This window comes from Amblyraja radiata, chromosome 25 (genome assembly GCF_010909765.2).
Source record: "Amblyraja radiata isolate CabotCenter1 chromosome 25, sAmbRad1.1.pri, whole genome shotgun sequence".
Classification (NCBI taxonomy): Eukaryota; Metazoa; Chordata; class Chondrichthyes; order Rajiformes; family Rajidae; genus Amblyraja; species Amblyraja radiata.
The window spans coordinates 31,393,068-31,420,678 of NC_045980.1; the positions used below are offsets into that span (position 1 = coordinate 31,393,068).

At 45.2% G+C, this 27,611-nt stretch overlaps 1 protein-coding gene across 3 annotated transcripts in view; it reads right to left on the reverse strand.

The window, feature by feature from the left end:
• Positions 1 to 230: 230 nt before the first annotated feature.
• LOC116987584 (rabphilin-3A-like) overlaps positions 231 to 27,611 on the reverse strand; it is a 124,405-nt gene continuing 97,024 nt past the window's right edge. For all 3 annotated transcript variants that reach the window (XM_033043738.1, XM_033043739.1, XM_033043737.1), the window contains 8 exons: positions 27,084 to 27,158; positions 26,267 to 26,376; positions 20,583 to 20,709; positions 20,084 to 20,140; positions 13,182 to 13,333; positions 10,921 to 11,002; positions 8,815 to 8,911; positions 231 to 1,178 (listed from right to left, as the gene is read on the reverse strand). In XM_033043738.1, coding sequence (XP_032899629.1) covers positions 1,048 to 1,178; positions 8,815 to 8,911; positions 10,921 to 11,002; positions 13,182 to 13,333; positions 20,084 to 20,140; positions 20,583 to 20,709; positions 26,267 to 26,376; positions 27,084 to 27,158 — 831 coding nt within the window. In that variant the 3' untranslated portion in view covers positions 231 to 1,047. The remainder of the gene's footprint in view (positions 1,179 to 8,814; positions 8,912 to 10,920; positions 11,003 to 13,181; positions 13,334 to 20,083; positions 20,141 to 20,582; positions 20,710 to 26,266; positions 26,377 to 27,083; positions 27,159 to 27,611) is intronic.

The following is a 27,611-nucleotide window of genomic DNA, read 5'->3' on the forward strand; positions in this document are numbered from 1 at the left end:
TGAACAGAAATCATCTGACCTCAGCAATGAGTCAAACTTTAACTACTGGGATACAATGCACTGGGATAAGAAGCACTTTCCATTCCTTGCGCCATTTAAAAAGGTCGGATTCCTGGCAAATTCCTTCCCAAAGTACTATCTGCCTCCTGAGTGGGAAGTTGTATTTAGTTTAGTTTAGTTTTAGTTTAGACATAAAACATGGAAACAGGCCTTTCGGCCCATTGAGTTCACACCGATCAGTCGTTCACACTAGTTCTATGTTATTCCACTTTCTCCTCCACTCCCTACACATTAGGCGCAAATTTACAGAGATAAATTAACCTAAAGACCCCATGTGTTTGGGATGTGGGAGGAAATATTCCATTTGGAATATTTTGGAGGACCAAGAAACTGGAACACCCGGAGGAAATGCATGCCGTCAGAGGGAGATGTGTAAACTCCATCGACAGCGTGCAAGGTCAGGATCAAAACTGGGTCTCGGACGCTGTGATGCAGCATCTCTACCAGCTGTGCCAGAGCTGCCCAGGCGAGTGTAGGTCAGCAGGTGGGGTTGAAAACTGAGGGTTGCTTCCCAGAGGCAATAGACTAGTCTCCTGCCTGTACTGGTAAAGATTTATCCTAGCATTTAACTAGCAAAATGCGCCCATGGTCCCTTCAGCTCAATGTGTAGTTCAGCTGGTTCTTACCAGAGTGAGTTTATTTACTTAAAGTCTACACAGAGACACAAACCCATGTAGGAACGTAATGGAATAAACTCTTTCCAGTACATAATTTGGCACCCATTTTTAAGATAAATAATGCCGGAAGAATCGTGCATAATTTTTCTCACAGTGGCAGCTTGCATGTCTGATGTGGTGATGTTCCAGAGGGATTATGTCAACACATATCGAGTATGTCAACAAAGGATTCATGTTGGTTAAATATTTTTCATGAAGCTGGTAACCCTTCATCAAAGTGACTTAAGCAGGAGGAGAGGAACAAAGAAGAGGAATGGTAAAGGAAGTGAATAATGGTGGTAAGTAAAACCTTGGCTCGAGTGGATACTCCTCAATCACTGGGGATAGGGTTTGCATTATATAGTGTGTGCCAGCGTTCAGTCTTCTTATCCTTGTTCTTCAGGCATTCGTACCAGTGCTTCAAGCAGTCTCCTTTGGCATTGATGCCCAGAATAATACTGCCTAAGAGGAGAGGAACAGGGTGTTAGAAGCAAAAAACATCAAAGGAAGACAATGAAGATAGTACTATAATTTGGCAAAGATTGACACATTCTTGATTAGTACGGGTATCAGGGGTTATGGGGAGAAGGCAGGAGAATGGGGTTGAGAGGGAAAGGTAGATTAGTCATGATTGAATGGTGGAGTAGACCTGACGGGTCGAATGGCCTAATTCTGCTCCTAGAGCTTATGAACTTGTCATGACAGTTAGACTACGATTAACTGAACATTTCTATTCAATACCAGACCCCAAGACTTGCAGCTAAGCCCTTCAAGTTTATTGTTAGCCAAGGTAATACTAGACTAACTTGAGTACTTGACACTCTACTACTAAAGTAATACCCTCACAAGTATTGTGACAGTCTAAGTTTGCAGATATGCAAGACTTGAAACCAAGGTCATTTATCAGAAAAATAATCCATAGTTTTGCTCAAAGAAAGACACACAGTGCTGGAGTAACTCAGCAGGTGAGGTAGCATCTCTGGACAACACAGATAGATGTTTCGGGAAGAAGGGTCCCAATTCAAAATGTCGCCTATCAAGTCAAGTCAAGAGAATTTATTGTCATGTGTCCCAGATAGGACAATGAAATTCTTGCTTGCTGCAGCACAACAGAATATTGTAGGCATAAATACAGAACAGATCAATGTGTCTATATACCATAGACCATATATATACACATATATAAACAGATAATGTGCAATAGGTTGTTACAGTTCAGAGTTTGTTTGAAGTTGTGTTTAATAGTCTGATGGCTGTGGGGAAGAAGCTGTTCCTGAACCTGGATGTTGCAGATTTCAGGCTCCTGTACCTTCTATCTGATGGCAGCGGAGAGATGAGTGTGTGACCAGGATGGTGTGGGTCCTTGATGATGTTGGCAGCCTTTTTGAGGCAGCGACTGCGATAGATCGCCTCGACGGTAGGGAGGTCAGAGCTGGTGATGGCCTGGGCAGTGTTTACAACTTTTTGCAGCTTTTTCCACTCCTGGACGCTCAAGTTGCCGAATCAAGCCACGATGCAACCCGTCAGCATGCTCTCTACTGTGCACCTGTAGAAATTCGAGAGAGTCCTCCTTGACATACTGACTCTCCGTAATCTTCTCAGGAAGTAGAGGCGCTGATGTGCTTATTTTATAATTGCATCAGTGTGCTGGGACCAGGAGAGATCTTCGAAAATATGCATGCCCAGGAATTTGAAGTTCTTGACTCTTGGTCTCACCCATGAGTTTCTCCAGCACTGTGTGTCTTTTTTTGTAAACCAACATTTGCATTTTCTTGTTTCTTCAAGCTTTTGGTCAATTCAGTGCACCTCAATTTAAGCCTCCTTATGGTGTTGAGGATGGTCTATTTCCACAGTGATTTTGCACAAATGTAAGTTGTTGTTGTACTGAGTGAATGCCTTGGGTCTTATAGCAAGATCCAGGTTAGATTACCGGCTAGTTTTGAGTTAGTCATAACCTGACTGATACTGGAACCAACTACATGTTGGAAGGAACTACAGATGCTGGTTTACACCAAAGATGCTGGAATAAATTTAGTAGGTCAGGCAGCATCTCTGGAGAAACGGAATAGGTGACATTTTGGATCGAGACTTTTTTTCAGACTCACTGGTTTTCAACTGGACTGAAGCTGAAGAACATATTAATTGTCAAATAATTATCAGGCAAAAAGGGACCCGAGGGATAACTATTTCAGTTGTGGTGGAGGGTGGTGGGTGGTGGGTGTATGGAGCAAACTGCTAGAGGAAGTGATAGAGATGTGTATAAATACATTCAAAAGACATATGGACAGGTACATGGATAGGAAAGGCTTGGAGGGATATGGGTCAGATGCAGGCAAGTGGGGCTAGCTCGGTTAGGTAGCTTGGTTAGTTGTTGGACCGAAGGGCCTGTTTCCCTGCTGCATAGTTCGATGTCTATAATAGGAAGTAAAAGTAAACAGGAAATGTCAAAAATAGACAGTAGCTTAGTCTCTGTTAGGAGTTGAATGAATGAATACTTTATTGTCACATGTAACAAGTCACAGTGAAATTCTTTGTTTGCTTTTCTTTGTTTGCTTACCCAAGATATGCAAATAGTTGGCCATAAAGTGCGCATACAAAGCACCCCGCACCACGTCCCCCTTTCTCTCTCCCCCCCCCTCCCTCACGGCAGTCCCCCCAATGCCGGGTCATCTTTGTTCCTTCCCCGGGCAGCGGCATCCTCACTTCCATGTGTCCGGCCTCGTCCATCGGTCTGCTTCCTCTTTTACCTCACTACATGTTTTACACTCACCACCTGAAGGAGCCTGCATCTTAAGGGAGACTCCATTCAAGCAAAGGCTGAAATAATTCCAATTCCTTTCTAGCTCAGTCCATCACACAACCAGACTCCCCGCCAATGAGTCCATCTACACTTCATGCTGCCTCGGAAAAGCAGCCAACATAATCAAAGACCTGTTCCACAACCCAGTCATTCCATCTTCTCCCCACTCCCATCGGGCAGAAGATACAGAAGCTTGAAAGCGCACACCAGACTCAGCGACAGCTTCTACCCCTCTTATCAGGATTCTGGACAGCTCTTCTATAAGCTAAGGTACTGATTGATTCACCTTTACCCCATTGCGGACATTGGACTTTATCTATGGAACCTGTGCGCTACAATGCTGAGAACAATATTCTGCATTCTGTATCTTCCCCTTTGCTCTACATATTGTTCTTGAGTCTGACTTGATTGTATTCATGTACAATATCATCTGATCTGATGGGATAGCATCCAATACAAAAGTTGTCACTGTACTTTGGTACCTGTGACAACAATTAGCCTCAACCCATAGAAAGTCTCAGGAAGCTGAGTGATGAATAAGTTAAAGTAAAATCATGTTGCATACTCGAGTATTCAAGCTTTTACCCAACACAAAGCATAAGAAGTACATGTGACAAACATAACAGGTACACGTGACAATAATAAACCTAAACTCAGCACAGGAATGTCCCTTGAAAATGATTGTCATTTGAAATTGAGCGGGGTGAGGCAAGGAATAAATCGAGCCTGCAGAGTAGGCTACTTGTTACTCTGCAGCTTCAAGGTTGGCTCTGCCCAGCTGCTGAACCTTCTGAATCGGCAACTCTTCAATCCTGTCTCACACCTTCTGCTTTTATCTCTGACCTTTATTCCAAACATCTGCCTATCAAACCCCCTCCTCGCTTGTGTCCACCTATTACCTGCCACACTTTGTCCTGCCTCTCCCCTTTTTCAGTTTTCTTCTGCGCCCTCTGTAACCAGGCTGAAAAACAGTCTCAACCCAAAAGGGCGACAGGGGCGACACGGTGGTGCTGTGGTAGAGCTGCTGCGTCATGGCGTAAGAGACCCGGGGTTCAATCCTGACTACGGGTGCTGTCTGTGTGGAGTTTGCAGGTTCTCCGTGACCCATGTGGGCTTTCTCTAGGTGCTCCAGTTTCCTCCCATGTTCCAAAGACGTACAGACTTGTAGCTTTGTAAAATGCCCCAAGTGGGCAGGATGCGAATGTGGGATGACATAGAACTAATTTCTGAAGAAGTGTCTCGACCCAAAACGTCCCCCATTCCTTCTCTGAGTTACTCGAACTTTTTGTGTCTATCTTCGGTTTTAACCAGCATCTGCAGTTCCTTCTTACATATAGAACTAATGTACATTTGATCGACGGTTGGCGTAAACTCAATCGGCCGAAAGGCCTGTTTTCACGGTGTATCTCTAAACTAAACTAAATGTCACCCGTCCAAGTTCTCAAGAGATGCTGCTTGATCTGCTGAGTTACTCCAGCACTTTGTGTCCTTCTGTGCATTAACCTGTGTCCTTCTGTGTATTAACCTGTTTCTGAATGCCTTGAGGTTGTTACCCGTCCCCCCCTCCAGGACCCTAGTCTGAGGGTTTAGGATGGTACAGTCAGGTCCCTTGCCCCTGGGCGCCGCAGGTCCTGAATGGGGCAGGATATTTGCTGAGTTCTCTCCCTTGTTTGGAAAGATCACTGCCCAGGTCATCTTCCCTCTCAACATCTCCCCTCTATTCCTCTCACGAGAGGAATAGATCGGGTAAACGCACATAGTCTTTTGCCCAGAATATGTGAATCAAGAACCAGAGGTTTAAGGTGAGGAGGGAAAGATTTAATAGGAACCTGAGGGGTAACTTTTTCACACAAAGGGTGGTGGGTGTATGGAACAAGCGCCGGAGGAGGTAGTTGAGGCAGGGATTATCACAATGTTTCAGAAACATTTACACGGGTACGTGGATAAAAGGTTTAAAAGGATATCGGCCAAACACAAGCAGATGGGACTAGTGTAGGTGGGACATGTTCGCCGATGTGGGCAAGTTGGGCTGAAGGGCCTGTTCTCACACTGTACGACTCTATGACTCAACAGATGCTTGCTGTTTCATTCCAGATTACTAGTATCTGCAAACATCTGCTTTTGCATCATTTATGTTTCTGCCCATTTGTAGTAAATGTTAAGGACAAAATGACATAAATGTGTAGATAAGACAGAGAACGTGAATCTCATTGATGCTGGGCTTTCCTTAGCCCTTTGATTTAGCATAAATCTCTCAGCTAAGTTATCTCGGCCCATCAGAAGTCTCGTTTGGCGTTGCCTCAGAAATCCTCTGGGTATTCAGTTTAGTTTAGTTTAGAGATACAGTGCGAAAACAGGCCCTTCGGCACACCGACCATGCGCCGACCAGCGATCCCCGGTCATTAACACCATCCTACACACATTAGTGACAATTTACAATTTTACCAAGCCAATTAGCCTACATCTTTGGAGTGTGGGAGGACACCAGAATAGCCGGAGAAAACCCATGCAGTTCATAGGGAAAACATACAAAATCTGTACAGACAGCACAGGATCAAACCTGGGTCTCTGGTGTGGTAAGGCAGCAACTCTACCGCTGCGCCACCCACCGTGCAAGTGGAATTAGTGGAATATTTGACTCTCATAATGCCAACAGATCTTTTAGGATAGGTATTATGTACCATAATAGGATTAGCATTCTTAGAGGACAGGACTAATCTGCTTAAGGTGGACTTTCTCTGATTTAGGCAATATGACTAGTTCAATTACAGCCTTACTCGATTAATCAGAGATGGACGAATGGGAGGCTGAACAATTTGCCAACATGTTACATTCTGGTGACAGTGCCGAAAGATGATCAGCTTAAGTTTAAAAGACAGAGTAAATGACTTTAACGTAATTTTCCAGGGAGGTGCCAGATGCAGGAAGAGCCTTTGCTGAGTTTCTGGTCTTCCATTTGATTCTGTAGCAACCACATTAAGGTATTGTAGAAACAAAAAAACTCAGAATGCTAATTTACCAAGGAATGACACAAAATACTGGAGTAATTCAGCGGCTCAGGCAGCATATAGACCACCAAACAGCAGCAGGGAGGTTGGGGATAGCATCAAGCAGGAAATTAGGGATGCGTGTAGCAAAGGTACAGCGGTTATCATGCATGACTTTAATCTCCATATAGATTGGGCCAGCCAAATTGGTAACAGTGCTGAGGAGGAGGTATCCCTGGAATGTATACGGGATGGCTTTTTAAACCAATATGTATAGGAATCGATGAGGGCAGGCCATCCTCGACTGGGTATTGTGTAATGAGGAAGGATTGTTAGCGATCTTGTTGTGCAAGGGCCCTTGAGCAACAGTGACCATAATATGGTGGAATTCTGCATTAGGATGGAGTGACACGGTTCATTCAGAGGTTAGGGTCCTGAATTTGAATAAAGGAGACTTTGAAGGTATGAGATGGGAATTGGCTAGGATAGACTGGCAAATTATACTTAAAGCGTTGACAATGGGGATGTAATGGCAAAAATGTAAAAACCGCATGAATGAACTCCAGAAATTGTTCATCCCTGTCTGGCAAAAAAAAAACTGGGAATGTATAATGTGGATAAATGTGAGATTATCCACTTTGGTGGCAAGAACAGAAAGGCAGATTATTATCTGAATCGTGTCAGATTAGGAGAATGGGAGGTGCAACGAGACCTGGGAGCACTTGTACATCAGTCACTGAAAATAAGCATGCAGATACAGCAGGCAGTGCAGAAAGCTAATGGCATGTTGGTCTTCACTGCGAGAGGATTGAGTTTAGGAGCAAGAAGGTCCTATTGCAGGGCCCTCACGGGTATTGTGTGCAATACTGGTCTCCTAATTTGAGGAAGGACATTATTGCTATTGAGGGAGTGCAGCGTAGGTTAACCAGGTTAATTCCCGGAAAGGCGGCTGGCATATGATGAAAGAATGGGTCGACTGGGCTTGTATTCGCTGGAATTTAGAAGGATGAGAGGGGTAGATGCAGGAAAAATGTTCCCGATGTTGGGGTAGTCCAGAACCAGGGGTCACAGTTTAAGAATACTTAGGCCATTTAGGACTGAGATGAGGAAAAACCTTTTCACCCAGTAAATCTGTGGAATTCTCTGCCACAGAAAGGAGGCTAATTCACTGGATGTTTTCAAGAGAGAGTTAGATTTAGCTCTTAAGGCTAAGGGAATTAAGGGATATGGGGAAAAAGTCAGAACGGGGTACTGATTTTGGATGATCAGCCATGATCATATTGAATGGCGGAACTGGCTTGAAGGGCCGAAGTCTACTCCTTGCACCTATTTTCTATATTTCTATGAAATGTTGCGATAGTACCAGCCTCAACAACCTCCTCTGGCAGCTTGCTCCACCTCAGGTCCTATTAATTTTTTCTCTCCCCCCTCATCTTAAACCTATGTCCTCTGGTTCTCAATTCCCCTAATCTGGGCAAGCGACTCTGTGCATCTACCCAAACTATTGCTCTCATGATTTTGTAAACCATTAATAAGATCACCCCTCATCCTTCTGCGCTCCAAGGAATAATGTCCTAGCCTGCACAACCTTTTCAGATAACTCAGACCTTTGAGTCCTGGCAACATACTCATAATTTTTTCTGCATCCTTTCCAGCTTGTGTGAATTGTGTGAAGCAATTAAGAGACTATCCCTTTTAGCAAAACAATTTTGATAAGGACTCTTAAACAATGATTGGACTCTGCTCTGATCACAGGCAAAAGAAACAGTGCAAAAGCATTGCAGCAGATGGAGAGATAAGTATTGGACTTTTCGGAAGTTGATGCATGTATCTGTAGTACAGAGTGCTGTCACCATGGGGATCAGGCAGAGACAAAAGTGCTGAGTCAGGGTGAGAGAGCTGAATTAACATGAGCGGCGCCCTAAAACAAAACAAAACTAAATTTCTGCAGCCTACAGGTCTAGCATTTCTGAAGAAATCCAACCGCACGTGACGTGCTTGTTCAATTACCTTCTGACGTCTGTTCAATTGTATATAACAATAATACAATGAGGTATGGCATGGTAAATGTGTACATTTGAAGGTGTGAACTGGATCTTTGCATCTACCACAAAATGTGGTCATGCAGATTGTGTCAAATTTCAGCAACCTGGAAGAACTGCGCTAATTGTGAAAACTCCTCACGTGTGGATTTTGATTCCATGGCAATGAATCAGCAAATGAAAGCCATTTAAAAGCTTAAGTCTGAATGCCGTACCTTACTTCAATGTACACGCTTCTTTCAATGTGTTTGTTCCAAGTCATAACTCACCGATGTAATCATTGGTTTTGCCAATGTCGTAATCCCACACGGAAAACGCCAGGGTTTTCTTAGCCAGGTCACTGTGCTTAATGTCATAGAAGAATTCCTACAGAAACAGGAATCACATTGATTAACTGCAATGATCCTGTACTTCTGTATAGCACCACAAGCAAATAAACAGCAGAGATTCAATCGGGTTGAAGCCTGAAGAAGGACTGGGAACAGATTTAATAGGTTTAAGGTGAGGGGAGAAAGATTTAATACGAACCTGAAGGGTAACTTTTTCACACAAAGGTTAGTGCATGTATGGAACGAGCTGCCGGAGGAGGTAGTTGAGGCATGTACTATCATAATGTTTAAGAAACATTTACACAGTTATATGGATAGGATGGGTTTAAAGGGATATGGGCCAAATGCAGGCAGGTGGGACTGGTGTAGATGGGGCATGTTGGTCGACGTGAGCAAGGCGGGTTGAAGGTCCCATTTCCATGCTCCATATTTCTAAATTACACCCTCTCCCTCGGCTGTGCTCACCTATTCCCAGCCACGCTTTGTCCTGACCCTCCTCTCTCGCAACTCCCCCCCCCCTTACAATCAGTCTGAAGAAGGGTCCCGACATGAAACATCACCTATCCATGTTCTCGGGACCCACTGAGTTACTCCAGCACCTTTATTGTAATCCAGCATCTGCAGTTCCTTTGTTTCTATGACGTTTACTGGGTCAAGGTCTCTTTGTCTCTTAGTGTCTCAAGTCTGGGTCATCACAGTACTCTGGGATGTCTGCTGACTTTCGATATGCTCAAAACTCTTCTCAAAGAATAGTTATTGTTTTAGAAACATGTAACCGTGAATGGTGGTTTACAAAAATAGACTGGATGGGTGACGTTCCGTGTCGGGACCATTCTTCGGACTGAAAGTAGAGGGCAGGGAACTGGAGGCAAGTTCCCTCCCCTCTACTCTCAGTCTGAAAACGGGTCCCGACCTGAAACGTCACCCATGCTTTTTCTCCCAAGTTGCTGCCTGACCCGCTGAGTTTGTCCAGCACTCTGTGTCTATCTTCGGTATATACCAGTATCTGCTGTTCCTTTCTACACTCTCTATAACGCGGCTCCTGCCTATGAATGTATGCTTACACTGTCTGGGAAAATACTGAACAAGGGCTGTACACATCTACATCACCAGATGGCCGGGTGTGAAATAGGACTGCTTTCCCACCACCACAAGGCTTTGTTTGTTAAACCAATAATGGCTTCTAACAATAATACGGATTAAAATATTTGTGCTGCATTTCAGCAGATGCACTCGGCTTTGTGATGTTAGGCGATTAAGTCTTGGCATCTTCATAGTGTAACCATTTGTTGTCTTTATAAGAAGCCTTAATCCAGGTTATAGAAATGTATGAAACAGACACAAAATGCTGGTGAGACTCAGCGGGTCAGGCAGCATCTCTGGAGAAATAAGTGTTGTTTTGGGTCACAATCCTTCGTCAGGTCTGAAGAAAGGTCCTGACTCAAAATGTCACCTATCCATTTTCTGCAGAGATGCTGCCTGACCTTGCATTCCCTCTCCCTCCATGCCGCCTCCAACCTAGTTGTCCTACTAGTTTGCCTGCATCCTGCTTAGTTTCCCTGCTTATATCTACTTGCTATCACCTTTTCCACAGCCTGCAATGGACCGTTGTGGGTTATATATTTCCTTGATCATCGTTGCTGGCTTTGATTTGTTCTTTTCATTCATTTATACTGTGTACCTTTTCATACCTCTGGTTTCCCTCTCCCCTGACTCACAGTCCGAAGAAGGGTCTCAACCCAAAATGTCACCTATTCCTTTTCTCCAGAGATGCTGCCTGACTCACTGTTACTCCAGCATTTTGTGACCATCTTTGCATTTGCAGTTCCTTTTTATGACAATATATCCAATCATATTTGACAGACCATGGAGTCTATTTTGGGCTCTGCAAGTTTGGATGATATATCAACTGTGACATTTTGGTTTTATGTTTGTTCCGTTACGCCGAAGATTTTTGAGTTAGAGATCACCCACGCAGTAAATCCGGAAGGACTATTACAAGGCGTTGTTTCCTCTGACTGTTTACACAAGATGAACAAATCTCACCTCATTAAATTCAGGGTTCAGTGTCTTTTTCTTGGTCTGTGTTTTTTGCTTGGCCTTTTTTCCCATGTCAGGCTTGAGACAGCTGAAAGAAGCCAAGAAACATTGTTGTCAAATTTCCAAATGATTACCCTGAATGCTAAGGCATGGGTTTCATGAGGTGGGAAAATATGTCACTCATTCGAAGCAATCAAGTCCCAAAAAGCAGACCAGCAGGGAAGCTGCCTTTGGTTTGGTGAAAGAACCAACACATTTTCCATAGGGACAGAATGGGCCCAATTTGCACTGCTTTTGCCATTCAATTAGATCAAGGCCATTTTGCAGGCTTTCGTAGTTTAATTTTTGGTTTAGAGATACAGTGTAGACACAGGCAGACCAGCGATCCCCATACACTAACGCTATCCTATACACTATGGACAATTTACAATCTTTACCAAAGCCAATTAACCTACAAACCTGCAAGTCTTTGGAATATGGGAGGAAACCGGAGAACCTGGAAAAAACTCACGCAGTCACAGGGAGAGCGTACAAACTTCAAACAGACAGCACCCATAGTCAGGATTGAACCCAGGTCTCTGGCGCTGTAATGCAGCAACACGACCGTTGCTCCACCGTGCCACAACTGTACTTTCTCTATCCCCTTAGTGTAACCAATGTATATTCCATTAAATCTGTCCAGGATAATGACTGATGGACAGAGGAAACCCGGACTGTTCCTGGGCATGGACAAGATAGCCATTCAAGGGTCCAGGCAGCGGGCAGTCGAGGGTTCTTCCTGAGTCGAATTCTTGCCCCCCTTCCAGGTCCAGGTCTACGTCCGTGTCCATATGTCCCTGGAGAGAGAAAATGCGATGTCCACAGGGACTCTGAAGGACCAGAGGGGTGGGGGGAGATGTCGATATAGATGATAATGTTGTAATTTTATGATCGATGATCTTTGAAAACTGCTGGGCAGTTTTGATCTTTGCAGTACTTTGTAACCGTGATTATGCAATAAAAGCTCCTTGTTCAGGAAAAAAAAAGAAAGCTGAACGGCGTGAACAATTCAACTAAAATGAGAGACTGAGGATAAACCTTGCAAGTAACCGTGATGGAAACATTTTCTGCTCAGCTGCCTTGTTCACTGCAGACAGTCATCACTATTTACCCAACAGTCCGATAGCAATAGAGAAATGGAACATGATGGTAAATGAACACCAAATGAATGCCACTTGTCATGAAATAAATCCTGCCAATGGAAGAAACTCCCAGGTAAAAGATAGAGGTTAATATATAATTGTTTTTCATATTAGTTTAGTTTAGAGATACAGTGTGGAAACGGGCTCTTCGCCCATAGAGGCGAAACCGACCATTGATCACCCATACACTTGTTCTATGTTATTCCACTTTCATATCCTATACACTAGGGGCAATTTACAGAAGCCAATTAATCTACAAATAAGCGCATTTTTGGAACGTGTTTAGTTTTAGGTTATGCCATACAGGGTGGAAACAGGCCCTTTGACCCACAGATTCCGTGCTGACCACTGATTACTAGTAGACGAACTTTGTCTTATACACCAGGTGCAATTTTCAGAAGCTAATTAACCTACAAACCTGCATGTTTTTGGGATGTGGGAACAAAGCGGAGCACGTGGTCGCTGCGCAGTCACAGAGGGAACGTACAAACTCCGTACAGACACTACGCATTGTCAAGATCGAACCTGGGTCTCTGGCGCTGTAAGGGAGCGACTCTACCACTGTGCCTGTTTGCTGCATATATCAAATATTTTTCTCATATCGTTGCATAGAACAACTCTCCATGAAAGCAATATCAATGCTTTGAGAGAGCAAATCTGGCGCTTTGAGGAAGCAGAACCAGCATTCCAGGGAGAAAATTCAGCAGTCTAAGGGAGCAAAACAAGACACTTTGGGAGCTGAGGCCTCGGTTTAGTAAACTAAACTAAATTGATATTTGTCAGCAGAACAGGGAAGAAACCACACACAAATTGTTGCAATAACTCTGTGGGTCCAGCACCATCTCTGGAGAAAAAGGATGGGTGACATTTCGGGTCGGGTCCCTTGAAACATCACCCATCCTTTATCTCCAGAGATGCTGCCTGACCCGCTGAGTTACTGTGTTGCACTTTGTGTTTATCTTCAGTATAAACCAGCATCTGCAGTTCCTTTCTACACAAGAAACCAGCCACCCTGTTTTGAAAGAGACGGTTCCTTGCCACACGATAAAGGGTCAGCAAGTAGCAAACAGCGAGAGGTTTGCATACATTTTGACAAAGGGGTCAGAGTATCCATTGGCATCCATGGCAGCCAAATGAACGCAGCGTATAATTCCCACGATCAGGCCGCCCTGCTGACTGCTGTACAGGAGCGAGATGAGGATTCGGCCCCGCTCTTCCGTTTCAGCACCATACTCAGCCTGTAGAGAGAGGGCAGAGAGTATGTCAGTGCGAGCTGTCTGGAAAACAGGTCCCATTATTCATAGAGCTATACAGCTGTGCAACAGTATACATTGCATACCCTCCTGCCCAACTCATCCATGCCAACTTGATTGCCTAACTGAGCTAGTCCCACGGTCCATATCCCTCCAAACCTTCCTATCCATGTACTGTCTGTGTCTTTTAAACGTTGCGTCGTGCCCGCCTATCGTCACTTCCTCTGGCCGCTCATTTCATGCAGACACCACCCTCTATGTGAAAGCGTTGACTCTCCCCCCACCCCTGCCACCCCCCCCCCCGCCTCTTTTAAATCTCCCCCCGCTTCTCATCTTATCTATGCCCTCTAGTATTTGACTCCACCATATGGGTAATAGACTGTGGCTGTTCACCGAATCTATGGCCCTCGTGGTTTTAAATTCCTCTATAGGTTTAGTTTAGTTTAGTGGAAACAGGCCTTTCGGTCCACCAAGTCCATGCTGACCAGCAATCCCCGCTCATTAATACTATTCTACACAAACGATGCCAATTTACAATTTTACCACGCCAATTAATGTACAAACCTGTACGTCTTTGGGATATGGGAGGAAAGCAGAGCACCCGGAGAAAACCCACATAGCTCACGGGGAGAAGGTACAAACTCCATTCAGACAAACACCTGGAGTCAGGATCAAACACTCTGCCACTGTGCTACCGAGCCGCCCATATAAGCTCACTCCTCAGCCTCCTAAACTCCAGCGAAAAAAGACCAAGCTTATTTAACCTATTTAACGCTCAAAGTCTGCAGAACTTGTTTCATCCTTGTAAATCTATTTTGCACCTGTTCGTATAGCAGAGCACCAAGAACGGTACATAATATTGTGACCATACCAATATATTGTACCACCGTGGGCAGCACAGTAGCACAGCAGTAGCGTTGCTGCCTCATAGCGCCAGAGAGATCCGGGTTCAATCCTGACCACGGTTGCTGTCTGTACGGTGTTTGTATGTTTTCCCTGTGACGGTGTGGGTTACCAGGTGCTCCGGTTTCCTCCCACACTCAAAAGATGTACAGGTTTGTAGGTCAATTGTCTTCCGTAAATTGTAAATTGTCCCTAATGATTAAACGAGAACTTACCAGTTTGAAGTTTGATCGTTATTTTATGAGGAGTAACGTTGAGGGATTACGTGAAAAACCCCGCCAGGACGCATGCGTGTCATTCTTCAAAGCAGCGGTGTGAAATCACAGATAACTGTAATGACTAAACATAGTAAGATTAGAGAAGAGATACCAGTTGAGTATATGATCAAGGGTGGGAGCGGAGGGCACGTAATCCCTCAACGTTACTCCTCATAAAATAACGATCAAACTTCAAACTTGTAAGTTCTCGTTTAATCTTACTATTTTACTTCGGAGTCACGTGAGTGACTACGTGAAGATTTTAAAGCTCTGTGATTTCATGCCGTGGAAACGAGTCCATGCATCACGTCTGCCTTGATTATGGGGAGAATAGTGTTAACATCATTAGACATCAATACGATATTGAAAACCAAACGATAAATATATTAACACTAAATTATAGCCCCTATTTATGGCGTAAATTATATTACAGAACTTAAAATTGTTTCTGCAAATGTTCCAGGTTCAATGACTGGTTTGTTATAAAATTGTTGGAAAGATTTCTCCATTGACCATCCTGCTGTCTTGAGGATTTGGTCCATAGGAACATCCAACTTCATAGCTGCCGATGTAGCTGCAGCCCTGGTGGAGTGAGATTTAAAAATGCTAGTGTCTACTCCAGCCTTTATTAGGACCTGTTTTAACCATCTAGAGATGGTCTGGACTGTCACTGTTTTGAGTGGCTGTTTGTAGCTGATTAAAAGTGACAATTCTTTCCCTCTGATGATCTTAGTATACTCCATATATAATAGTAAGTGTGTTACAATACAGAGACGATCATCTGTCGGGTATGCCCTGAATTCCGTTTTTAGGCCTGCTGACCCCTGTCTGTTTTGTTTGACTAATTCATTGATGTGAAAAGTTAAATTTCCAGATGAAATAGTCATGTTGTCCAGCCTTAGTTTCTGTAGTGACTGGACCCTTTGTGCTGTGACCAAGGCCATCAGCATGACTGTTTTCATAGTCAGTTTCTGTAGGGACAGAGCTGTAGCTGGAGACCAGTTTCTTAACATGGTCAGTACAATGCTCACATCCCATATTTGGGAGTACCTGGTTCTTGGGGGATTAACATTAAAAATGCCCCTCATGAGTTTGGTTACCAGGGTGTGTCCCAACAGAATGCCGCTCTGTTCCTTGCCACAGGTATGTTGACAGAGCACTTCTGGCGCAGTTGATGGCACTATGACTGAGCCTCTCATCGTAATGGAGGCTTGCCAGGAATTCCAGAACAGACGGGATGTTCATAGATCTGTGGGTGATGTTTATTGTTGTGACAGTACTTCCCATTTCTTGATGACACCAAGTACTGTTTTTTGGTGGACTGTCTGTGGGCCGCTGAAATAATATCCACTGTTCGGTCCGTCAGTCCCAGGTGTCGTAGAGGTGCTTTCAAACTCTACAAATTAATAGGTTTATATAATTATGACATGGGTAACTTCCCCTTGTTGTGGGATGAACCAGTAAATTAGGTCTATGATGGATGGTGATGCATGGTTCTAATGCCATGTCGAGTATCACCGGGACCCATGGTTGAGTAGGCCAATCGGGTACTATCAAAATACCAGACGCGGAGTCTTGCTGTATATTCCTAAAAACCCGACTGATGAGGCAGAAAGGAGGGAATGCATAAATAAACAATCCCCCAATGCAGCGAAAATGCATCTGTTGCCACTGTCCCAGGTTCTGGTTCCCATGAACATAATTCGATAGCTGGTGTGAGCCTGGATGCGAATAGGTCGATATCTGGTGTTCCATACCGTGCTGTAATTTCAGCAAATATATTTTTATCCAACATCCATTCAGTGTTTTCATTGAATTTGCGTGACCTGTTGTCTGCCACTAAATTTAGTTTACCTGGTAAGTAGGTAGCTGATATCCAAATATCTCTCTCTGGATACACTATTGCCAAATTGTGTTGGCCAGATTGTCACATAATGTCGATTTGTTTCCACCAATATGGGTGATATATGCTACCACGGTGGTGTTGTCAATTTGTAGTCTAACATGCTGGTGATATAACCCAGAACGATATGACTTAAGGCCATGGAATGCACTTAACATTCCCAGGTAGTTTATGCCCAGTGTTTGTAATAATGATGCCTCCTGTGCATTCCATCTCCCCCACAGCTGGAGATGGAATTGGTAGCACCTCATCCAAGTGCACTGGCATCAGTTTGTAGTTCCATAGACGGGTAGCTGATAATGTTTGGATTGGAACAATGCCTAATGTTACCTTTCCACCATTTTAGTTCCATTATGGCCTCTGTTGGTAGCTTCATTGGTCTGTCAAAATGACCACCATAATTTTTGAGTGCTCGTATTTTAGCCCTCTGTAATTTTTGATAATGTAAAGGTCCGATTTGTGTGGCTGGAAACGCAGCCACTATAATGCCAATTATTCTTGCTACCAGTCTGATGGATGGTTTTGTGATGTCAATGATTTTTCTGCAAGCCTCCATGAAGGCTGTAACCTTTTCTTTCGGCAAAGTCACTGACATGTGAACTGTGTTAAGGGTGAACCCCAGATGATCCATTGTGTTAAATAACATCTGTGGTCACCTCTAATGGGTACTGTATAGTAAGCATCTTTTAAACGATGCTTGCCATGTAGTAACCTAGGAAATCAATTGCTTAGCAGTAACAAAGGTTTCCATCTAGTAATGAATATATAGTACGAAAGTATTCAAATGAGTCAAATCTATGATGATGCGGCAACCACCATCTTGTTTATGATAAAGATTTTGGACTCGAATTCCTGTGATTCGTGTTGGGTTTCCTCCATTACTCCTTTTTTATATGGCCACTGTAGTTCAGCATGCGCTTTTGATTTTTCTTTGCCTGTAAGCATAAACATTCGGTTCGGTACATGCTGATCTGGAGGATTATGTTTTTGTATAAATTCTATGGTATAACCCTATACTTCTGAAAATATAAGTGTCGGTAGTTAATTTATTCCATGCATCCAGATAGAATTGTAATCTTCCACCAACCTCGTAAGGAACCAGACCCACCTACCTCCATGGTTACTATTGGTAGGTTTGTTACTTTTTCGGCAAATTAGGGTCTAAAGCCGGTTGGATGGCACTTCTTCCTAATGCTGTTTACTCTTATTGGTAGTTGCAAAATAAAGCCAGTGCATCCTGGTGATCTTGTGTCATGTCTTTTTCGTTTATTGTGCGGGCGAAAATCGTAATTCCCGCTGTTAGGACTTTCAGAACTTTCTGTAGTTTCAAGTCCCTGGCTCTGATTGAGGCTCCGACATGTTTTCAAATAGACTGGTTGACACTGGGAACATTCAGTGTTTTGCAGTTCCCTGGTGGTAAGTGTCTTGCTGTGGTGTCCAATAATGCCTTTCCTTATAGCTGGTTGAATGACAAGTAGTCGATACTTGCAGCTATTTTAGGTTCCAGGTTTTGGCCAGTTTGGTCGGGTTGAATAAACTGGGACACCATATCCAATAGGTTTTCTTGCACCCCATGTGCACTAGGGGTATGTTCTGCACCCCTCTTCATGGTCAGCCCAGAATTGACCCCCTGTACTCCCCTCTGATGAGGGAGAAACACTGTGCAGCCCTACAAGAGGTACTGCTGTAGGACTTACTAGCTGCCCACTGTGACTAGTCTCCATCTCCCGGAGCCTGTCACTTTGGAGTATTTGCTCCAACAGCCGCTCCAACTGGCTCCAATGCTCTCGGGCACTGGCCACTCGCGGTTGCTCCAGTTCCTGCAGCCGCTCCAACCGGCTCCAATGCTCACGGGCACTGGCCGTCGCGGCTGCTCCTGAAGTCGCTCCTGCTTCAGTTCCTGCAGCCGCTCCAACCGGCTCCAATGCTCACGGGCACTGGCCGTCGCGGCTGCTCCTGAAGTCGCTCCTGCTCCAGTTCCTGCAGCCGCTCCAACCGGCTCCAATGCTCACGGGCACTGGCCATCGCGGTTGCTCTTGTTCCCCGCTCCTAGCCACTCCAACCGGCCCCAATGCTCACGGGCACTGGCCGCTCGCGGCTATTCAGAGTCGGACTCATCGGAGTCAACGACTGTTAGTTTTTTGCTTCGCTCTACCGCCCGGCCGTTGCCGGTGCGGGAGCGAAGTCGGGCACAGCTGTTCCCAATACGGGAGATTGGCGTGCCGTTGGCTGCTGCTGCTGGCTGCCCGCAACTCCGCGGTTCTCCCCCGCCAGCTTTCTCGCAGCCTTCGTGGATCTGGTCCATGTCTCCACCTGAGTGGGCGGCGCGACTAACCCGTTGCAGCGGCCCCTACAGCCTGTCTGTCTTTTTTATTTTTTGTCTAGTTAAATGTAGTGTTTGGTGTTTTTTAATACTAGTTTTAAATGTGTATATGTGGGGGGCGAGGGGGGGCAGGGGGAAACTAATTTAAACCTCTTCCCTGTCTGGGAGATCCGACCTTTTCCCTGTCGGGTCTCCGTTGTCGTTGGGGCCTAGCACCGTGGAGCGGCCTCCAACCTGAACGACCCGGGGGCTCGGGAGACTGCGGAGCTGCGGACTACTCACCATCGTGGGGCTGGCCGGCCTCGGAGCGTGGGGAGCGGTGATGACTTGCTGCTGCGACTCGACTCCTGGGGCTCGGAGGCTCCAGCAACGCAGCCGCAGGTCCGGTGGACTGGGACATCGGGAGCTCCCGGGTCCGGGGGGAGAGAGACCGCTTCCCGGAGCTCCCGCAACGCGACCTCTCCAGCCCGTGTCGCGGGGTTGGAACGACCCGGAGCGGGACCATACATCACCTGGCGCGGCTTCATGGCCATGGGACATTCCAGCGCCCGTGGGGGTTCCAACCTTGTACTTTCAGACCAGGAGCGGGGCCGTAAATCGCCCCGCGTGGCCTAAAATGGCCGTGGGACTTATCATCACCCGCCTGCGGCTTGGACATCGCGAGAGACATTGAGAGCAGGGGAGAGAAAAGACTTTGCCTTCCATCACAGTGGGTTCACTGTGATGGATGTTTGTGTGAATTTAATTGTGTGTATGTCTGTAGGACATTGTCTGTTTGTATGGCTGTGTAAACGAAATTTTGTTTGAGTCTCACTGAGGCTCAAATGACAATAAATTTGTATTGTATTGTAAGGTAAGTGGAAGGAACGCAGAGTCTCCTTACCTGCTGTTCCCGGCTTTCAAATTCTGCCGCTAAGGGGAACGTCGTTCCCCCTGCTGTGACTCGTTGCAATGCGTGTAGCGATATGCCACGCATGCGTCCTGGCGGGGTTCTTCACGTAGTCACTCACGTGACTCCGAAGTAAAATCATACGTTAACCCAATCATTCCTGAGATAATTCTCGTAAACCTCTTCTGGACCCTTTGCAAAGCCAGCACATCTTTCCTCAGATATGTGGCCCAAAACTACCTATAATACTCCAAATGCGGTCTGACCAGTGCCTGAGCATCTACGTGACAAACTCCAGCACAAATATTGAACAGTGAGTGGTACCTGAGGAACTATGTGGGAGACTGCACCAGACCAACAAGAAGCTTTAGGCTCCCAATGGGAGGAGGTTGACACCTCACACCTTTCCCATCTCATTAAAAGTGAACAACGCCTGATAAAGCAACGATGCAAGGTTTACCTCATCCTCGTAAAGTGACATTCCTCGTGAGGAGCCGGCCGTAGAACCTCGCTTAACCTGTGGAAATATTCACATTATGTTAAAGGACCAGGTGAAATGCAGCAAGAGGGTTGGTTCAAATGCAATTAAAATACATTCCTATCATGCCAGTTTTACTGTCTATGTATCAGGATGTCCCACTCTTATTCAAGTGGCTGTGGAATGGGGATTAACTGAGAGAACCTCCACCTGCCCCTGCTTTTTTTAACAGCCTCTGAATGAGCGAATAAATGAATATGCGGCATGTTATCTGCACTGTCGGCACTGTTTATCACTTTACCCGCTGCACCAATGTAACTCTTGTTTGTGCCACTTTCTGGACATTCTATAGGTGCGTGCACACAATAATAAGCATTGAGGCTTCCTGAAGCTGACTGGGTTGCAGCTATGAAGAAGAGTCAAAGCTTCAACTATCCCAAACAGCTAGGACCCCGAATAATAATCACAAAGAGACCATTACCGGCACCACTCTCTCCAGGCAGATGTTGAAGTTCTTTACTTGATTAGGCTTGAGTTTTTTCAGAGAAACCCTGGTCTCTCCAATGAATTCATTGTGACCAAATTTGTCCTCATCCAGGACAGAGATCCTGGATTGGAAAAAGAGCAAGTCAGGTTAACAACAATAATGTGAATTTATGTTTAAGAAAGAACTGCAGATGCAGGAAAAATCGAAGGTAGACAAAAATGCTGGAGAAACTCAGCGGGTGAGGCAGGAATAGCCTCAGCGGGTGAGTGGGTGAAGCAATAGGCGACGATTCGGGTCAATACCCTTCTTCAGACTGATGTGGGGGGTGGTGGGAAAAAGAAAGGAAGAGGTGGTGACAATAGGCAATGGGAGAGCTGGGAAGGGGAGGGGAAGGAGGGAGAAAGCAAGGACTTCCTGAAATTGGAGAAGTCAATATTCATACCTCTGGAGTGTAAACTACCCAAGCAAAATATGAGGTGCTGCTCCTCCAATTTGCAGTGGGACTCACTCTGGCCATGGAGGAGACCCGGGACAGAAAGGTCGGATTTGGAATGGGAGGGGGAGTTGAAGTGTTGAGCCACCTGGAGATCAGGTTGGTTATTGCGAACTGTGCGGAGGTGTTGTCGAAGCGATCGCCAAGCCTACGCTTGGTCTCACTGATGTAGAGCAGTTGACACCTGGAACAGCGGATGCATTAGATGAGGTTGGAGGAGGTGCAGGTGAACCTCTGCCTCACCTGGAAAGACTGCTTGGGTCCTTGGATGAAGTCGAGGGGGGAGGTAAAGCAACAAGGTTTGGGTGGGAAGGGACGAGTTACAGAGGGAACGGTCTCTGCGAAAAGCCGACAGGGGAGGAGATGTGAAGATGTGGCCAGTGGTGGGATCCCGTTGGAGGTGGCGAAAATGTCGGAGGATTATCTGTTGTGACGGCTGGTAGGGTGGAAGGTGAGGACAAGGGGGACTCTGTCCTTGTTACGAGTGGGGGGATGGGGAGTGAGAGCAGAGCTACGGGATTATAACTTACTTTAACTTTATTTATTTATAGAGCACTTTAAAAACAACCACTGTTGCAACAAAGTGCTGTACATGACTAATCATGAACAAAAAATTATTACAAGACAATAAACACATTAAAAAAGAGAGTAAAAACAATAAAAAACATTAAAAACACAAAAACAGGAGCAAAGTCTCATGCAGGGTCAAAAGCCAAGGAATAGAAAAGGGTTTTAAGACTGGTTTTAAAGATGGACAATGAGGGGGCCTGTCTGATGTGCAACGGCAGAGTGTTCCATAATGTCGGAGCAGCAACATAGAAGGCTCTATCCCCTCTGAGCTTCCGCTTAGACCTCGGTACCTCCAGGAGCAGCTGATCAGCTGACCTGAGGCACCGGGCAGAAGCGTAGGGATGAAGCAGCTCAGAGAGGTAAGGCAGGGCGAGACCATTTAAAGATTTAAAAACAAATAAAATAATCTTAAAATGAACTCGAAAGTACACCGGCAGCCAGTGGAGGGAGGCCAGAATTGGCGTTATGTGCTCCCTCTTTCGAGTTCAAGTTAAAAGGCGAGCAGCAGCATTCTGAACCAACTGGAGACGAGCCAGGGAAGATCGAGTAACTCCAAAATAGAGTGCGTTACAGTAATCCAGCCTAGACGTGATGAAGGCATGGATTACTGTTTCAAAATGCTGCCGCTCAAGAATGGGCTTCACCTTTGCCAGCTGCTTTAAATGAAAGAAGCTGGACTTAACTACCGCGCCTATTTGATGATCTAATTTAAAATCACTGTCCATCTTAAAACCCAAGTTCAAAACTGTTGGCTTCACATACAGTGCCAGGGGACCCAAGTCAACAGGGGGAGGTTCACGGCAGCCATTGGGACCAAACACTATCACCTCTGTCTTCTTTTCATTAAAACCTAGAAGGTTTAGGGCCATCCAGGATTTAATGTCATCAAGACATAAAAGAAGTGATTTGACAGAGAAAGCATCTTCCTTCCTCAGCGGCATATATAGTTGGCTATCATCAGCATAACAATGAAAAGAGATGCCATGCTTTCTAAGAATGGAACCCAGAGGAAGTAAATACAGTGAGAAAAGCAAGGGCCCTAAAATTGAGCCCTGTGGAACCCCATATGACAGAGGAGCGGAGGAGGATTCAAAACCAGCAAGGCTTACACACATAGTTCTGTCTGCCAGATAAGACCTGAACCATTCCAGGGCACTGCCACAAATGCCCACTAGGTGCTGTAACCGAGATACTAAGATACCATGGTCCACTGTATCAAAGGCGGCAGATAGGTCCAGCAGGACAAGAACCACATAATCACCAGAATCATTAGCTAGGAGGATGTCATTAAAAACCCTTAGCAATGCTGACTCTGTGCTAAGCATAGTTTTAAACCCAGACTGGAAAACCTCCCGAATATTATGCTCGTCCAAGAAGAGTTTTAGCTGAGCATAAACAACTTTCTCCAGAATTTTAGAAATAAAAGGCAACTTGGAGATCGGTCTAAAATTGGCCAGAACAGTTTGATCCAGGCCAGGTTTCTTAAGTAGTGGTTGCACTACTGCATGTTTAAAACTTACGGGGACAACCCCAGAACACAAGCTGCTGTTGATAATGGCAAGAACCGACTGCCCTATACTGGGGAAAACCTCTTTAAAAAGATGAGGAGGGACAGCATCACAAGGGGAACCCGATGGCTTAATATGGCTAACCACATCCTCTAAACGCGACAATGTCACAGGCACAAACTTATCCAATACCACCAGGCATGGGACAGAAACAGAGGGGTCAGAGGCAGGAGCTGAAATGAGAGCCCTTATGGAAACAACCTTATTAATAAAAAAGTGCAGGAAGTCATTGCACATTTCAGACGATGCTTCCAGACAGACAGGCTGTGGGGCATTAAGAACAGAGTCAATGATTTTAAATAGGAGACCCTGGTGAGAGCCTCATCTATAGTCGAAGAGGGGAACCACCATTCCCTAAAGAATGAGGACATCTCTGATGCCCTGGTTTGGAACACCTCATCCTGGGTGCAGATGCGGCGTAGACGGAGGAATTGGGAGTAGGGGATAGAGTCCTTACAGGAAGCAGGGTGGGAAGAAGTGTAGTCCAGATAGCCATGGGAATCAGTGGGTTTGTAGTGGATGTCAGTTAGTAGTCTGTTACCTGCGATGGAGATGGTGAGGTCTAGAAACGGTAGGGAGATGTCGGAAATGGTCCAGGTGAATTTGAGAATTTATGTGGTGCCTTAGATCGATAGAGTTTTAGAGTTATATAATACAGCATTGAAACGGGCCTTTCATCCCATCTTGTCCATGCCGACTAAGTTGGTATTCTGGGTTTGTCCCATCTGCCTGCATTTGGCCCATTTCCCTCCAAACCCTTCCTATACCTATATCTAACCAAATGTTTTTTGAAAGTATTGTTTAGTTTAGAGATACAGCGTGGAAACAGGCCCTTTTGCCCACTGAGTCCACGCTGACCAACGATCACCCAGTACACTAGTTCTATGTTATCCCACTCTCGCATCCTACACACTAGGGGCAATTTACAGATGCCTAATTAACATAGAAACCTGTACATCTTTGGAGTGTGGGAGGAAACCAGGGCACTTGGAGAAAACCCACGCGGTCACAAGGAGAATGTACAAACTCCATACAGACAGCACCTGTAGTCAGGATCGTACCCGGGTCTCAGGTGCTGTAAGGCAGCAGCTCAACCGCTGCACCACTGTGCCTCCTACCGTCTCTGCAGTAAAATGTTCCAAAGTACTTTGCAGCAGCACTATCAAACAAAATCTGACACAAGACATACTGAGATGATTCTCTGTAACACTCTGATTCCACATTAGGAGAAACACTTTCTCCTGCCTTTACAGCCTCCCTACCAGCACTGCTATAATTCAGTTTTAGCTGGAGCTTCTTCTGAATCAGAAGATTGTTGCATCAGTCCTGACCCAAAGATGTGAGCTGAAATGTAGATACAAGGAATCGCAGATGCTGCTTTACCAAAAACAACAAAGTGCTGGAGTAACTCAGCAGGTCAGGCAGCATCTCCGGGGATCATGAGGTAGCTTACAATCCAAAGACGTACAGGTTTGTAAGTTAATTGGCTTTGGTAAAGATTATAAATTGTCCCCAGTGTGTAGTACAGTGCAGGAATCTCTGGTCAGCGCGGACCCGGCAGGTCAAAGGTCCATGTTTCTGCACTGTATCTCTAAACTAAACTTCTTCTTATCGAGTCCACATCACAAGATTAGAAATTGTTCAGCCAGAGCTGAACGCACTTCTCGGCATCTACATACAATGGTGTCTTGCGCTTCTTGTGCGTAGTGGTGGAAAGATTGACGGAAAGAAGGGCCGCCACGTGAACGCTCTTTCCTTGACCCACAAATTAAACTAAGAATGGTAGGAGCCTGGTATGTGCTACTACAGGTGCTGATGGAGGCAGATGCGATAGTGGTGTGTAAGAAGCTTTTAGACAGGCACACAAATATGCAGGGAATGTTGGAATATGGATCATGTGCAGGCAGAAGGAATTAACTTAATTTGTTATTATGTTCGGCACAGACATTGCGGGCCTGATCTATATCCTCCCAATGTTTCCTAGGTCCCAATTAATTAATTTAACTACATGTACTTGTTTTTGTAAGTGTGTTAGCACGTGGGAGCAAAACGAGGAACAATGTAGCGGCAATACAATATTGACTATCAGCCACACCTTATAACAGTTGCAATTTGTTCCAATATTATAAGACTGTTTACCATATCACCCTGGAGGGATTATAATAAGCAATTTGCATTCCTCTTTCACAATCTGAAAAGTGCTTTCTCACAATTAAATATTTTATTAGGAATGATAGCTATTGAAGCATTGTAACCAACTTCCTGCAGATTAACAATAATATTTACATTGTTTTACATTGTTTTACCATTGTAATATTTTTCTATGTTTTAAGAGACATACAGTTATGTGGCACAAAAAGGTCCTTTGGCCGACCAAGATTCTCTCTTGACCAAGTCCAATCTGCCTGCGTTTAGCTGATAACCCTCCAAACCTTTTCTATCCATGCATCTGTCCAAATGCCTTTTCAATGTTGTAATTGTCCCCATTTCTCGAGCTTCCTCTGGCCACCTGTTTCATATACCCACCACTCTCTGTATGACCACCACTTACTTGCTCCCCTTTTCTTTCTTTTTTTCTTTCCCTTCTCACCTTATATCTAGAGTTGCTACCTTACAATGCCAGAGACCTGGGTTAAATCCTGACTACGGGTGCTCTCTGTATGGGGTTTGTACGTTCTCCCTGTGACCATGTGGGTTTTCTCCGGATGTTCCAGTTTCCTTCCACACTCCAAAGACGTACAGGTTTGTAGGTTAATTGGCTTCTGTAAAATTGTAAATTGCCCCTAGTGTGTAGGACAGTGCTGGTGAACGGGGTGATCGCTGGTCGGCATTGACTCAGTGGGCCGAAGGGCCTGTTTCCGCACTGTATCTCTAAACTAAATGAGACATACAACTGACCATGTTCGCATTCAATGGGAAAGCAGACGTGAAGAGCTGAATGGCCTTCTCCTGGTGCTATTTCTTCTGCTCTTACGCAGGGTGAAAGGCAGTGGGTGATTGCCGGGGACCCATTGACTCAGGGTGGGGGATGCAGCCATGCTTCTCACCTGAGAGTCTTCCTCAGCATGTCATCCTCGATGATTCCATGGTACGTTAGCCGCTCGTTCCACACTGGGTTTCGAGTGTTGCGCAGAGTCTTTGTGCGCAGCTTGTTCGACTGTGTGTTTGAAGCATCAACAGATTAGGTGTTAGCTCATTCAATTCATTAGGTCATCGTCCCGAGTGTTATAGAGTCAAACCACATGGAGCAGCCCCTACAGCTGACCAAGATGTCCCATTAGACTAGTTCCACCTGCCTGCGTTTGGTCCATATCCATCTAAACCTTCCCTATCCATGTACTTATCCAAATGTCTTTTAAATGTTGTCATTGTACCTGCCTCAACTACCTTCACTGGTATGTTCCTGCCCTCTACACCTTGATATGACAATAAAAACTATTGTGCAGACTCCTCATGCAAACCTTAGCATGTCACACGCTGGCGAAGCAGTAGAGCTGTCTGTAGCAATCAATTCCACAGATTCACTACCCTCTGACTAAATAAACTCCTCCTCATCTCCTTTCTCTGGTCCTGGACTCTCCCACTAGTGGAAACATCCTCTCCACATCCACTCTATCTAGGTCTATCACTATTTGGTAAGTTTCAATGAGGTCCGCCCCACATCCTTCTAACTCCAACTCCAACTCCAGCGAGTACAAGCCCAGTGCTGTCAAATGCCCATCCTATGTTATAAGATATAGTATCATATGATATAGGAACTTCCCTTATATTTCAGTGGTCAGAAAACAGACAAAGTCTCAACTCTGCAGCGGCAATGGAGGATGTCATGAATGGTCGACTCACAATCTAACGGGGACATCTTACCTTGCTGGCTCCAGGCAGGAGATGAACTTTCACATACGGATCAGCTAAGCCATTAGAATCCATAGGTTTCAGCCCCTGGAGGATGGAAGTCATAGATGTCCAATTAGTATATGAACTGAATCTCACAAAATTACCACAGGTAAATATTGTTGGGGAGGTCACTGCCTCCAGTAGAAGATCTGCTTTGACTTCATAATAATTTGAATTAAATGTTGGTTGACCATTCACGGGCACTGACCTCCCCACCATCTAAGGGATCTTTAGGAGGCGCTGCCTCAAAAAGGCAGCCAGGATCAACGAAGACCCACACCACAGTGGCCACACTTTCATTTTACTCCTACCGTTGGGAAGAGGGTTCAGAAGTTTAAAAACCATGAGCACCGGAGAAACAAGAACTGCAGATGCTGGTTTACAAGAAAAGAAACACAAAGTGCTGGAGTAAATCAGTGGGTCAGACAGCTTCTTTGGAGATCATGGATAGGTGATGACCTGAAGGGTATCGACCCGAAATGTCGCCTATCCATGTTC